Genomic DNA, 13,603 nt, shown 5'->3' on the forward strand with positions numbered 1-13,603 from the left:
AGCGCACCTTATGGATCTCCATGCAGCTCACATGTAATCTTTCCACTCCATCACTAATGGAAGTTGCCTCCAAAGCAAATTACCACAAGGTCATCTGCAAGCCTGCTTCACCCATAAGTGAGGCCCTAGTCAGCAGGGCCCCCTCACACTCAGGACCTCCCAACCGGCTCCCCATCTGATGCCAGTGACTGATGCCATGACCAAGCATTTCCTTTGGTTTTTAAAACAGAGAAAAGGCAAGTGCAGGTTTCCCCAGAGGTCTATTCTTTGGGCCCTGGACTTCCTCCTCAGGAGGCAAAGTCTGAGAGAGAGAAAAATCCTCAGGACCCCCACACCCCTTAAGCGGGTGGTTAACAGTGCAGGCTTTGAAGCCAAGCCTAACTGGGTTTGAGTCCTTTCTCTACCAATTCCCAGCTGTGTGATCTTGGGAAAAGAATTTAAGTCCTCTGAGCCTCAGTTTATTCTGATAGTAGTAACTACTAAGCAGTTCCTCTGAGGTTTAACACAGGTAAAGTGTGGGGCATACACGAAGTATTCAACAAATGGTGAAACAAAAAGGAGAAAATCCTACTCTCTGTCCCAGTAACCTGTCCAGGAAGAGAGCAGGTCATCACAGAAGGGAAACAAGGCACACTTGAGAAACCCCAGTTAGGTGTACAAGCCCAAGGGAAATGCTGAGTTGCTCCGGGAAACGAGGGGCATGTTTTTAAGAAGAGGCTGTGTGGGGAAAGGTAGAGGAGATAGAAGAAAACACACAAAAGAGAAGACCTTGGCGGCTGGAGAAGAAATGGGGGATTTTACTAAGATGTGCTAAGTTTAAATTGCATCATTCCCACCTCCCCCTGAAGAGTTCAGTAAAGCCTCCATTTTTATTCGCTGCACTGGGGAGCTGGATCTTTTGGGGATGCAATGGGAGGATGGGTTTGACCCATCCAAGAGGCCTCTAGGGTGTAGAGCAAACAGGCTATGCATGGAGTTGCCCCCTGGCTTGTGTTACCGTAGTGAGAGTGACCTTGGACCAAAGCTTTACTGGGCAAGAACAAGATCTTTATTTATTTCATTTTTTATTTCAAGCCCCTACCCCTTCCAAGTTGGCAGAAAACATTGACACTGGGCTTTCTTGGAGTTCCTTTTCCACCTCCTCAGTTATGTGGTGACAAAAGGCTGGGGAGGGTTCATCCTATTCCTGTATCACCCACCCAGGCAAGTATGGTGGAGGGTCCCCTGCCTCTGTAAGTCTGGTGGCCCTGCTCTGGGGCAAGGGAATCTTTCTTTAAAACAGCCCTTGTATTGATTTTCTGGTACAACTGACACTTAGTCTTTCCCTTGCTGGGTTGCTATACACCCCTCAAACCCCCAGCCTGATACACACTCATATACACACACACACACAGCAGGCAAGCAGGGCGCCAGGCACAGCTTCCTGCTCTCAAGAGCTCCTCTCTCTTTGGTACACCCATCGTGTGTTTTCCACCTGGAATCTGCTTCAGTCATCTGCCTGAAGAAAGCGTGAGAGGTGGGGTAGAGGACGTCTTTCCAAGTCAGTACAGATAGCCCTACTTTATTCTCTGCACTTGTCGCATCGTATGGATAATACAATGATTTTTGGTTTTGTTTGTTTTGAACCACCTCACTATTGATTGGGGGTTATTGAAAGGGTCAATTTCTTGAAATATCACCCCCACTCTATTCTGTTACCCTGTCACCGGTATCATCCTGAAGGCCTGCTCTGTCATGGTCACTGACACACCTGAACAGCCAGACAGAGACGGGGCACTACAACCTGAACAATATCAGAGGTGGTAAGGACTCTTTTGCAGACTTGCTCCAACCCAACTCTTTCCGTGCACAAAGGAGGGTGAAGGGGCCTGCCTTTGGCCACACCCATTCAGTGGGTCAGAGAGCCAGTGCAAGAATCCAGGTCCCTGAAATCCGTCCCAGGTTTTCCACTCTGCCAAGAGGAAGGCTGAGAATTCTCAAAGGGGATTGACTACCCTTGCTCCAAGCCTGCTCCCAGTGCAAGTCCTCCTTCCCTCCCCGGGCATCTGGAGCAAGCCATCTACTTTGGAGGCGGGAAAGTGTGAGACCCAGCGCCTCCCCATAAAGACGTGTAGCTCCGTGTCTGTTTCTGTTGTAGAAATAAATGGTTTCATGCCACACTGATTTCTCTACATCTTTGCCTTGGTCACCTTTCCTTGTCAGGATACATAATTCTACTTTATTCTCTGTATTTGCCTCACAGTATTCCACAGTCTAGAGTTATCATGTTGGGTTTTTTTTGGGGGGGGGTTGTTTGTTTTGTTTTAACCAACCCTCTATTGATGAACATTTAGGTTATTTCAAAGATTGCAATCCACGCTACAGCAGAAGTGCTTTCATGCCTCTTTGTGCACTTAACTCTACACTTTTCAAATAACTCTGGCACCCACACCATGGGCAGTGTGATGGGTGTCTTCACTACGAAGCTAGGTGTAGGGAAGGGTGGAATTTGCCCACAGTCACGCAGTAGGTTTGTGCTAGAGCTGGCAAACGTGGAGCCCCCACCTCAGCCTCCAGACCTAATACTCTCTTAGTGCCAGTTAGTGATCATGTAACTGTCCTCTAGTTTGGGTCCAGTTTGAATTGGCCATGGTGGTCTGCTTATTTCAAATGGCCCAGAAAAGGCAAGTGTGTGGGTTGTGCCAAGCACTGTGTCCTCAGTGCCAAGAAAGGGAAAGACCACTAGAAACCTTCATTGGTTGACAGGGTCCCATGTGTGGGCCCCCAGGAGATGATGTAGCCTGGACCATCTTCCAGGCTTACAAAGCACACTTAAACCTGTGATCTCATTTTAATCTTCTAGGGTCTGTATTATTTACCTTCCCCTTTTAGAAAAGAGGAAATTGAAGCACAGAATGGTGACTTGTCCCACATGATACAACTAGTGGTGGTGGAGCCAGGACAAGGGACTTGTTCTTTAAAAATACATACACTATTACTACTGAAAGGGAAAACAAATTGCTGTAAGTATGAAAAACTGAAATAATAACTACAGAAACAAAATGGCAACACTGCAGAAAGAAACTCGGGGCCAAAACCAAAACAAAACAAAACAAAAGCAAAAACCTAAAAACAATCTTGTTAGGTGATAAAGGGCACATCATCTCATCCGTTTGAACCTCAGTTGTTTCATTTTTAAACAAAGAGAACGGTAATAACAATAATAACATGCACAGCAATGGGGCTGACACACACTACACACCACCCTCATGCAATAGCCATTTCCACATCTGAGCTTCCCCTGGGGGCTTGCATTCACACATACATACTTAATACGGCTGTCATCAAAGGAAACACACAATTTTGCTTCCTGCTTTTTCACCTGACATTGTCTCATAAGCTTTTCCCACTCGGCTACCTGGACTCAGCAATCACTTTTCCAGTGGCTGCATTTACCCAGATTAATTAATTCCTGCCACTGGTGCTGGACATTTATCACCACCAAGTTTTCACTATTTTGGCTGATGTTTTCAGCCTCAGAGACCCAAAAGTCTGAGACTGCCTGAGGCCTTCAGACCCTGAGCTCCTGCTCTCCCCAGGCTGTTTACCCAGCCCCACCTGCCCTCTGTCCTGGTGCCTGGTTCAGCCCTTGCCTCTCTCGGGCCTGAGGCAGAGCTGAGACCTTGCCTGACGGTGTCCCGTAAAATCTCCAAGCCACAAAACATCTTCAGAACAGGCTGAGAAAAGCTCTTGGGGAAAAGGGTGAAGAGAGCTTCCCTTGATATCCCCCAGCCCTTCCTGAGAACATATGCATTTATGCTCCATACCCTTAACTCAGGGACTTCTTCTAAAATCTAACCTGAAATCCCTTTTTCTCTTCTTTCTTCACAGGATGTAAACTTTTTTGGCCATGGACCTATGAAAATGTCTCCAGAAAGTTTAAGAAGGCATAACACTGTCTTTATAATTTCACCAGGTTCTTGAACTCCTTGAGCTTGCCTGTGCAGGTTAAGGATGCGGCTTAGGGTGACATTATCTCCTTCCACTCCTCCTGGCTGCCTTCCATTGCTTTCACTGAATACAATTCCACCACACAAGCACCTCTTTTTCAGCCTTGGGCCAGAATCTGTTCTACCCATTTACCTGTTAGTCCCTGGAGGTTTCAATAAAGTACTAGATGCACACCTGAGGGACATGGGAGGGGGTGGAAATCTGACGAGCTGGGTACAAGTTATGCTTCCCCACTTGTTGGCAGTGAGACCTTGGGTCAGTCATGTACCCTCCCTGAGCTTCAGTTTCCTCATTAGAAAAATAGGGGAAATTATAACCTGTACTTAGCAGGAATGTTGGAAGATTCTGTTTGTGAAAACGGGGGATATGCCATAAAGCAGCTATGAGAGTCCCGTGCCTGGAATCACTGTGGAAAACATTTCAAGCCTCCCCCCTCCCCCCAAGGTAATGTTCTTCGTTGCTCTTCCTACGCACATAGACTAGGGGCTTGCTCCACTCTGCCCCACCAGGACCCTCCAATCTAACCGTGTCATGCTCAGGTGAGCCCACATCTCAGACCCCAGGCAGTGAGCTCATACTTGAGACTCCGACCGCGAACATTCAGGACCCAGGAGGACCCTCTTCCTGTCTTCTGTACCCCTCACCCTCGCACCCAGACTCGAGCGTGCCCACCCACCCAGCTTGTTTCCCCCTCTTTCCCAGCGCAGGCGCGCAGCGGAGATACTCACAAAGCTGCCCCCAGCACATCTGGGTGCGCGGGCGGCCACAGCTGGAACGCGGGCAGGTGCGCGGTCCGGCTACCGGGCTCCCGGCCGCCCCCCGGGCCCCGCAGGTAGTGAAGAAGGAGCGGGTTGGGGGAGCCGGAACGCGGGGCGGGGCCCGAGGGGTGGGGGCGGGGGCCTCTCGGCCGGGCCGGGCCGCCGACCGACAAGGGGACAGAGAGCGGGAGGTGCGTGGAGCCAGCCGCAGCCGCAGCCGGAGCCCGAGCCCGCGCCCGCGCCGCCATGCCCCTGGCCTTCTGCGGCAGCGAGAACCACTCCGCCGCCTACCGGGTGGACCACGGTGTCCTCAACAACGGTTGCTTCGTGGACGCGCTCAACGTGGTGCCGCACGTCTTCCTGCTCTTCATCACCTTCCCCATCCTCTTCATCGGTGAGCGCGCGCGGCGAGCGGCGGAGGAGGGAAGGGCGGAGGCGGGGTGGGAGGAGAAGGCTCCGAGCGCCGCACCCTCAGGGTCCCCTTGCGGCCAGGCGACCACCGCTCGCCTCCCTGCTCTGCGTTCTGCCCCAGGATCCGGGGCGTTCACACGTCCGCATAGCTCTCACCCCCGGGGTCCACCTGCACCCGCACCCACCACAGCGGACGCTCCTGACCCAAGTTTTGCCACGGCAGGGCCCGAGCTCAGATGGAGAAAGGGGAACACAGGGGTCTCCGTATGCACTGGAAAGATCAGGAGGCGTCGGGTTGTACCCTCAGTGGCACTGTGGAGGGAGCTGGGTCACCCCTCCCCCAAGGCACCCTTCCTGTCAGCCGCAGCGGGGCTCTGGGAGGAGTGCAGCCTGCGCCTCAGAGGCTGGAGTGGAGGCCCCGCGAACCCCTGTGCTTCCCCGAGACTGAGCCGGTCAGCAGCCTCCGACAGTTCCGGGGTCCCACTCGCCCTGAGGGAGGAGAGGCTCCGCTTCCTTTGCGAACCCCACCGGGGCGCGCGTCTCCAGAGCGCAACTTCTCAGGCTTCGTGCAGAGCAACCCCGACTGACGCGCAGACTCACAGCGACCCCAGAGGCCTCCAGAGCCCTTGTCTGAAAGCCCTCTGCAAAGTTGGGTGTCACTGCCCAGACAATCCGACAATCGTGCGTGCCTCTTTTACTCGGGTCCCCTTCATTTCTCTCCAAGACCTTGAATTTCCAAAGCTGGCTAGCTCTATCAACTCATAAGATGTCCCCTGCCTCCCCCCAAAAGTTTTCATTCTCTAATTAAGAAAAGCAAATTTTAAAATTCATATGCAGTTTTGGGGAAGAAAGGAAAGATTGTCACAAAATTAGAAAGAGGAGATGCTGCAGAAGCAAAAAGTTGCTAGTTATTGACAAAGATAACTAGACAGAAATAGGAAACATACTCTCATATGTGTATCAAAAATTGTACCAGCATTTACACTTCTGTTCACAACCAACTGGTTTATTTACGTGGTAATTTGTTCTATAAGAGATCAGTATATAAAATGGATATCTGCACAGGTGGGCCTCTGTGGGTCCAGGCTTCATGCTAGGACATATAGTCCACGTGTACCAGACTGGGCATTCTCATGCCCAGGTGTACAACTGGGTACACTCCTTATCCCCACCATGGACCCAATGCCTAAGCACTCTCCTGGAGTTCATGCAGCCTCCTCCAGATGAGTCAGGCTTCTGCCTCTTCCTGTCTCTCCTTGCAGGATGGGGCAGTCAGAGCTCCAAGGTACATATCCACCACAGCACGTGGCTCCACTTCCCTGGGCACAACCTGCGGTGGATCCTGACCTTCATGCTGCTCTTTGTCCTGGTGTGTGAGATTGCAGAGGGCATCCTGTCTGATGGGTGAGTGACTCTCAGAGGACTCAGGAGAGTGGATCTACTCCAGGGTGCTTCCTGAAAGGCCCAGGGAGACCCCAGCTCACCTGTACTCCATTAGCCAATATCATTTTGTTTGCTAATTGATCCAGCCACTGTTTATCCAACATCTTTTGTGTGCCAAGCTCTCTGTGAGAACCAGGCCCTGCTCTCAGTGCAGCGAGGTGGAGGGAACCTGGATCTGCATGCCAAGATCCAGTGAAATAATCCTAGAGCTGAGTGCTCCAACTCCTCTGGATGATGCCAAGCCTCTTCCATGAGCTGCTGGAGTTACCCTCTTGGGGGAAAAATCTTGCTTAAGCTCTTTCCTTGGTTCTCAATTGTTTATAAGGTCCCAAGTCTTCAGCCTGGCATCCAGGTTCCTCACAGTAGGCCCTCATTCCCAAGATCCTTCTCCCCAAGCCCACCTTTCCTGTGGGACTCACAGCACACTCTTCACATCTCTGCCACAGCACAGATCATACTTTATGTTAACATCTATATCTATCTGCAAACTGTCTCCTTCTAAGTCAGAATGACCTCAGAGTTGCAATCTGGGCTTTATTCATCTTTGTATTCACAGTGCAAGGCACACGACAAAGCTCCGTAGACCCTCACTGACTCCTTAAGATGCAATAATGTTGCAAGTAAGCACTCTGGGATGAGAAAGGAAGGCAGAGTTGGGCAAGCTTCAAGGTTGAGGGGGCATCCGAGTGGAGTCTGGAGGGATGACTAGGGTTCTGACAGGCAGAGGAGTTCCAGAGAGGGAGGGCCTGTGGAGCCTGAGGGAGGAGAAACAAAGGAAAGTCACCATGGAGGAAAGCAGGCCGGGTGGGAGCAGTGCAGCGGTGCTGAAGCATGAAATACACGCAGGAGAGTGATGCAGGCTGAGATTTGGAAATCGGGGGCATCTCCAGGAGAGCTTCAAATGCCAGGCTGAGTGTTTGGGTTGGATTTGTCAAGTTTGGAACAGAAGAAAGATGTAATCAGAGCAGCATTTTTTAGGCAAGAGCTTGAGAGGGTGTCCAGGGTAGCTTGGAGGCAGGGAGAGGCTGGGGGTAGAAACAGCACTTAAGAGGTGGTCTCATTAGTCTAGGTGAGAGATAACTGCAGCCGGAAATGGTGCGTCAGCAGTTGGGGGTGCAGCCCAGGATGATTTGCAGCAACCACCTCACTAAGGAAGAGTTGAAGAATCAGCGAGGCTCAGTGACTGCCTGAGTGAAGGGGTGGTGGAGAGTGGTGGGCATTTGGCTTAAATACCTGAAGTCCATTCCCTGAGAGCTGGAATCAGACTATGCCCAGCCAGACAAAAGCTGGCTTTTGCAGCTGGCAGCAGGGGGATGAGATTTCCCCCTCCAACCCCGCCAGTCACACACACACACACCCTCACCCTCCCACTCCCAATGTCCCTGCATTCTGGCTTCAGGAGCAGTAATCTCTGTGATAACTGTTTGCCTCAGGCATCCTGATTATCAAAGCCCTCAGATGAGCAAGAGGACCAGAATGCATACTGCCACATAACTAGCCGGTGACAAGTCCTCCTCCCACCTTCCATCCCAACACCCCTTCCAAAGCTGCACAAATGCTAGAGAGGGGAGGGATACCTTGTGGGCCTCAGGCCAGAATATAGTCACCAGGTTATAATGAACAAAGTGACAGAGAGGAAAACACCCTTCCTGCAGATAATGTAGACCTGGATCTTCACTAGCTTTTCTGCTACGCTACATACCAGCTGTGGGACTTTATACAAACCACCCAGCCTTTCTGGGCCTCACTTTCTCTGCCTGTGAAATGAGCATCATAATCCCTGCCTTGCTTGCTTCATAGGGCAGTGGAGAGGGAAATTAGGGCGAGACAGGCTGCAGGGCGCAGAGTGCAGTGTGGCAGAGCTCTGGGCAGACAGTATGTTCCCAGAATGTGTGAAACTGGAATGAACCAGGTGGCTGTCCAGCAGCCCCTCCCAGGTGAGGCAGCACCTGTGTCCCAAACCGCTCCAGCTCGGTGCAAATTGCCATCTCCTCCCCAGAGGACAGGTCAGCTCCTCAACTGGACACTTTTCACCTGGCCTTTGCTGGTTTCCATCTGCAGCCTACACCCCAGGGCAGGTGAGCATGAAGGAGGGACATGGGAACGGGAACAAACAGGAGGAGAAGCCACCATCCTTGCCCTGTGGCACCCTCAGTCCACCTCCCTGGGTTTGCAGACTTGCCTGGAAATCTAGGGGGCAGATGAGAGAGGGGGTTGGTTAAAGCAGTGGTCTTCAAACTTGAGTTTAGTTTAGGGTAAGCCTCATTTAGTGATTAATTAAGGCATCTCTAGCCTGTAGGGATTCCTGTCTTCTTTTAGGTGTTGTTTCTCTGTGATGCTCTGAATTCAGAAGAAACAAAGCAGTATAGGTTAGTGAGGAATTTTTTTTTAATGTAGAATGTTTTCCCAGACCACCATATACTGGAAAAAGGCCTATAAAGTTTTTTAACCTAATTTCTTACCTAATTCAGAGTATATTATTCAGTAAAGAAGTCAAAATCTATTCTATTAAGTTATGTCATAAAATACGTATTTCACTTATGGTTATTTCTTATCTTATTTCATCTTATAAAATGTTTATCATTTCTACCTCCTATTACAAAAAATGAATTTATTTAAACTTATGAAATAACATTTTATATGTCACTTAAAAATATGTGGGAGAGTATAGAGTCTTTCAAAATTATTTCAAGGAGTACAGAGGCAAGGGTTTGGGAGACACCTGGGCAGGGTGTTGATTTTTTCCAGTGTCCCCACTAGTGGCTGATTGCCTTGTACCTTCTGTATCAGTGTGAAGACCTTTTGCTGAGACTATCCACTAATCAAGGTTTGAAGAATATCAGCATTTACAGTCTCATTCAGAAATCTGGGATGTGAGGGCGATCTGGCTGCGACATCTGTCATCCCATTGATCACCAGGGTTGATTCGGCTGATCTGGCTGGCTAGGCAGGTGTCCCCTTCCTCCCTCACCACTCCATGTGCATCCCTCCCAAAGCTGCATGCTCAGTTGAAGAGGACGACCATCCCCAATAGAGGAGGACCGTTCTTCTCCATCAAGGGTATATGAGTAGCTGCGCTCCCCTGCTAGAGCCTCCAAACAAGCTCTCAAGAAATCTGGAGATCAGCTTTTTTAGTTGATGTGGTGGCTTGGTGATAGCATCAGGAATGCAGGTTGTCCCCATTTTTCTATACCATCTTCTGTGTGTCCCTCATACCTTCCCTCATGGTCACAAGATGGCTGCCCAGCTCCAGGCATCACTTAGGCAAGGGTAAAGGGAGCATACTCCCCAAATGCCTCTTCCTTATGCAGGAGATCATCCTCCATAGACATTCCTTTACATCTCATTGGCCAGAACTGGGTTATATGGTCATCCTCAGACCAGTCACTGACAAAGGGGTCTGGAATTGCATGCCTGATTGACTAATCACTATCCATTCTTTGGGGCTGAGCACATTGCTGCTGGAGCAAACTTGTGGTTCTTTTAGCAGGGAAGGAGGAGAGCATACCATTAGTTGAGCAGCTCACCTCTATATTACACCGTAGTCCCACCAGACTACTTGGGATCCAAACATGGCTCTCCTCATTCTCCCACCACCCCCACCTTTTCTATTGAACTCCTGCTCATCCTTCAAAGTCCAGCCTGGTGCTACCTCCTCTGTGAAGCTTTCCCTGGTTGCCCCCCCTCTCCTTTGTGCTCTCAGCCTTCTGTCCATCTGCAATACCTCTTCCCTAGACTGCCTAGTCAGACAGCTCTGAGCACGGTTGCCACCTCCCTACCATCAGCTTTTGAAGGCAGGGACCTTTGGCACACTGAATGGAAGGACCAGTACCAGCAAAGGCAGCACCAAGGCTGGAGACTGGAGGAGGCCTTCTAGGAATGGAGGGGATCCCAACATGGCTTCAGTGGAGAGAGCAGGCCCAGCAGTGCTGGGGAAATGACTTGAGGCCATATCACCTGTGCCATTGGCACTAGGCCTGGGTTTTGCTTTCTATAGGAGGGAACCTTGGAAGGACATGATCAGGACCAATTAAGGTGAGCCTCCTCACCAGTTGGGGGGGTGGGCTGCATTCTGGGAGAGAGCTCTGGTTCTCCATGGGGCTTATCACCAAACCCGAGCCCACCCACCAAGGTATCTGTGAGTTAAAGTGGGGAGGGGATAAGCTGGTATTGGCTGCCTCCACCCCCATCCCAAGGGAGGAAACAAAAACAGTGCCTTTAGGCTTATCACTTAGCCTCTCTGTGCCTCAGCCCTAGAATGAGAAGACTAAGAATACTGACTTTATAGAATTTTATGAAGATGAATGAGTTAATACACATCGAGTACTTAGAACCGTGCCTGGTGCAGGGTAAATGCCCAATAAATATTGACTCTCAGTGTTGTAATTACATCACCTGGGGAGGGATGCCGATGCTGACTTACACTGTTCATGTTCTATGGGGTGATCACTAAAAAAGTTGTGGTCTTCAGGCCCTTGTATTGCCCAGGGGACCCCAGGGCAGAGACTCAGCTGTGTTCACTCCCAGAGAAGTGGTTCCAGGCCAGAGGCTTTGCGGCTGCGACTGCCAAGGCCAGCTGCCCTACATCAGGTTCTGTACGCGTGAACCCAGGGAGGGAAGGCCATGAATTTCAAAGCTTGAACACCGATCCCGCACAGCATCTCTGTGTGGCCTCCTGGGCCCCTTAGTTAACAGGTGTGTTTGGGGTTTGGGCTGGGCAGTGCTGCCAGCATAGGGTATGGAGCTGTGCATATGTTCTGGAGGCCCTGCCATGTGCTGAGCCCTAAGCACAAGGCCTGGGCTACTCTGTTGGGGTACTCAGTCCACCCACTCTTCTCTCTCTCTCCTGCCCCCAATCTCAGGGTGACCGAGTCCCGCCACCTCCACCTGTACATGCCGGCTGGGATGGCGTTCATGGCTGCTGTCACCTCTGTGGTCTACTATCACAACATCGAGACCTCCAACTTCCCCAAGCTGCTGATTGGTAGGGAAAGGCGAGGAGGTGGGAGAGGGAGGGGGTAGGTACCTCCATTGGTTCCTTCAGATAATGCTTGCTGTGGACTTACTATATGCCTGGCACTGCTCTAGAGTTTCAGAGGTAGAGAAGAAGAAAATTCCTGCCTTCATGGAGTTTCCAATCTGGTGGAGAAGATAGATAGGCAAAGACATTAAATAAACAAACAAATAAGTAGTGATGATGCTATGAAGAACACAAAGCTGGGTACGGGGTAGAGAGTGAAGGCCGTATTGCTGTCTGTACAGGATGCTCAGGGGAGGCCTCTGATAGGAGTGAGCATGCAGATATTTGGGGGAAGATATTTCCGTGCAGACGGCACAGCGAGTACAAAGGCTTTCTGATAGGAACAAACTTGGCAGAGAGGCCAGTGTGGGCAAAGCCAAATGAGCAAGGAAGGGGAAGAATGGTAGGAGATAAGCTCAGGGCCCAGGAGAGGGGCAAGGAAGACTCCTGGGCTTTGGGCCTGGGCACCTGGGCGAAAGGTGGTTTTGATAACTGACATGGCAAAGTAGCAGGCATTGGGAGTGTTTGGGCCATACTGAGTTTGAAACAGCCAACTCAGGTGTCAAGTGTCAGATGAGCAGTTAGACAAACAAGTCGGGCATCCTGGGGGAGGTCAGGGACAGTCATGGGCTTATAGGTGGCATCTACAGTTTGAACTCCGATGAGGCTACCTGGAGAGAAAAGAGAAGGCCCCCAGGACCAGAGCCAACATTTAGGGAGACCCAGGAACGAGGGCCCGCTTAGACCTTCTGATGCCATGTGACCAGGGTCCCAGGCAGAAACAGCAGCGATGAGTGTTGGCATTTATTGAGCATGCACAGTGTGCCAGGCTCAATGCTGAGCTTCCTCCATGCATTATCTCACTTAACCCCTACACTTGTCCTCTTGTACTGTTGCTATCCCCATATTACGGATGCAAACACTGAAACTCAGAGAGGTTAAAAGTAATAACAGCGAACATGCACTTGGCACATGACGTGTGTCAGGCACGATCCTAGGTGTTTTACTTAGGTTAACTCACTGAACCCTTACAACAACTCTATGGGGTAGGTACAATTATTGTTCCCCTTTTACAGATCAGGAGACCAAGGCTTAGAAGTTAAGTGACTTGCACTAGTCTCCCCAGCTGGTCAAGGGGCAGAGCCGGGTTTAGATCCTGCAAGTCTGGCACCAAGAAGGCTCTTTAAAAGGCTGAAACTGTGTGTTCAAGGGTCCTCAGACTGTGCTTAGGCCAGAGGTATAAATCCACAGGTCTGCCTCTGCGTGTCTGAGGCTGGGGCTGTACATGTGGCTATTAGGCTGTGGTCAGACTGTGTGTCATTAAGTCAGACTGTGATTTTTAGGAGTCACAGCATCTAATTGACATCTGGGAGTCTGGAACTCTGTGTGCTAAGCCAGAGATAGTACAGCATCATAAGAAGGCAGAAGATGTTTCCGGAGCTAATCACAGGTCTACCTTCCTGTGTCAGGTGGGAACGGCTCCATCAGGAGCATCCAGGGTATGCCCCCACCCAGGGGTCCCTGTGTGAGTGTGGCTGGGGGACTAGGGAGCAGCAGGTGGAGGAATGTTAAATACAGGCACCAGTGTCTGAAGCAGCTTCTCAGGCACAAAGACCCCTCATTAACCACCAGGGCCTGGCTGACCCTGGAAACAACCTGTCTGGACATCTGGTAAGTTCATTTTCTCATTCTCCAGAAAGGACATAATGTTATCTACTAAAAGCACAAGTTACCACCCATGAACGGACCAGTCCTGCTCTAAGGAACAAGGACTAGAGTTTTGCGTTCCACAGAGCCAGAAATTCTAGAACAGGGAAAAGTGAAGAGGGTGCACCCCATGAGCTGCAGGGCAATGGCATTAGGGGAACAGCTGGCCTTCTGAGGAGGCTACTGGCTGGTCACAGGTCTGGAATCCTGCAGAAAGGTGACCCATGATGCGGCTTACATTGTCCCGTGAAGTAATCTTGTTCCTGAGTCCAGG

General features: G+C 50.6%; 1 protein-coding gene across 3 annotated transcripts in view; it reads left to right on the top strand.

Moving 5' to 3' along the window:
- Positions 1-4,902: 4,902 nt before the first annotated feature.
- The window catches only part of ABCC8 (ATP binding cassette subfamily C member 8), a 73,766-nt gene continuing 65,065 nt past the window's right edge, over positions 4,903-13,603 (top strand). For 2 of the 3 annotated variants that reach the window (XM_064492537.1, XM_031459939.2), the window contains exons 1-3: positions 4,919-5,142; positions 6,422-6,563; positions 11,465-11,586. In XM_064492537.1, the coding sequence (XP_064348607.1) occupies positions 4,995-5,142; positions 6,422-6,563; positions 11,465-11,586 (412 nt within the window). In that variant the 5' untranslated portion in view covers positions 4,919-4,994. Of the gene's footprint in view, positions 5,143-6,421; positions 6,564-11,464; positions 11,587-13,603 lie in introns of all 3 variants that reach the window. The other variant, XM_031459936.2, reaches the window with a different exon arrangement.

This window comes from Camelus dromedarius, chromosome 12, assembly GCF_036321535.1.
Source record: "Camelus dromedarius isolate mCamDro1 chromosome 12, mCamDro1.pat, whole genome shotgun sequence".
NCBI lineage: Eukaryota > Metazoa > Chordata > Mammalia > Artiodactyla > Camelidae > Camelus > Camelus dromedarius.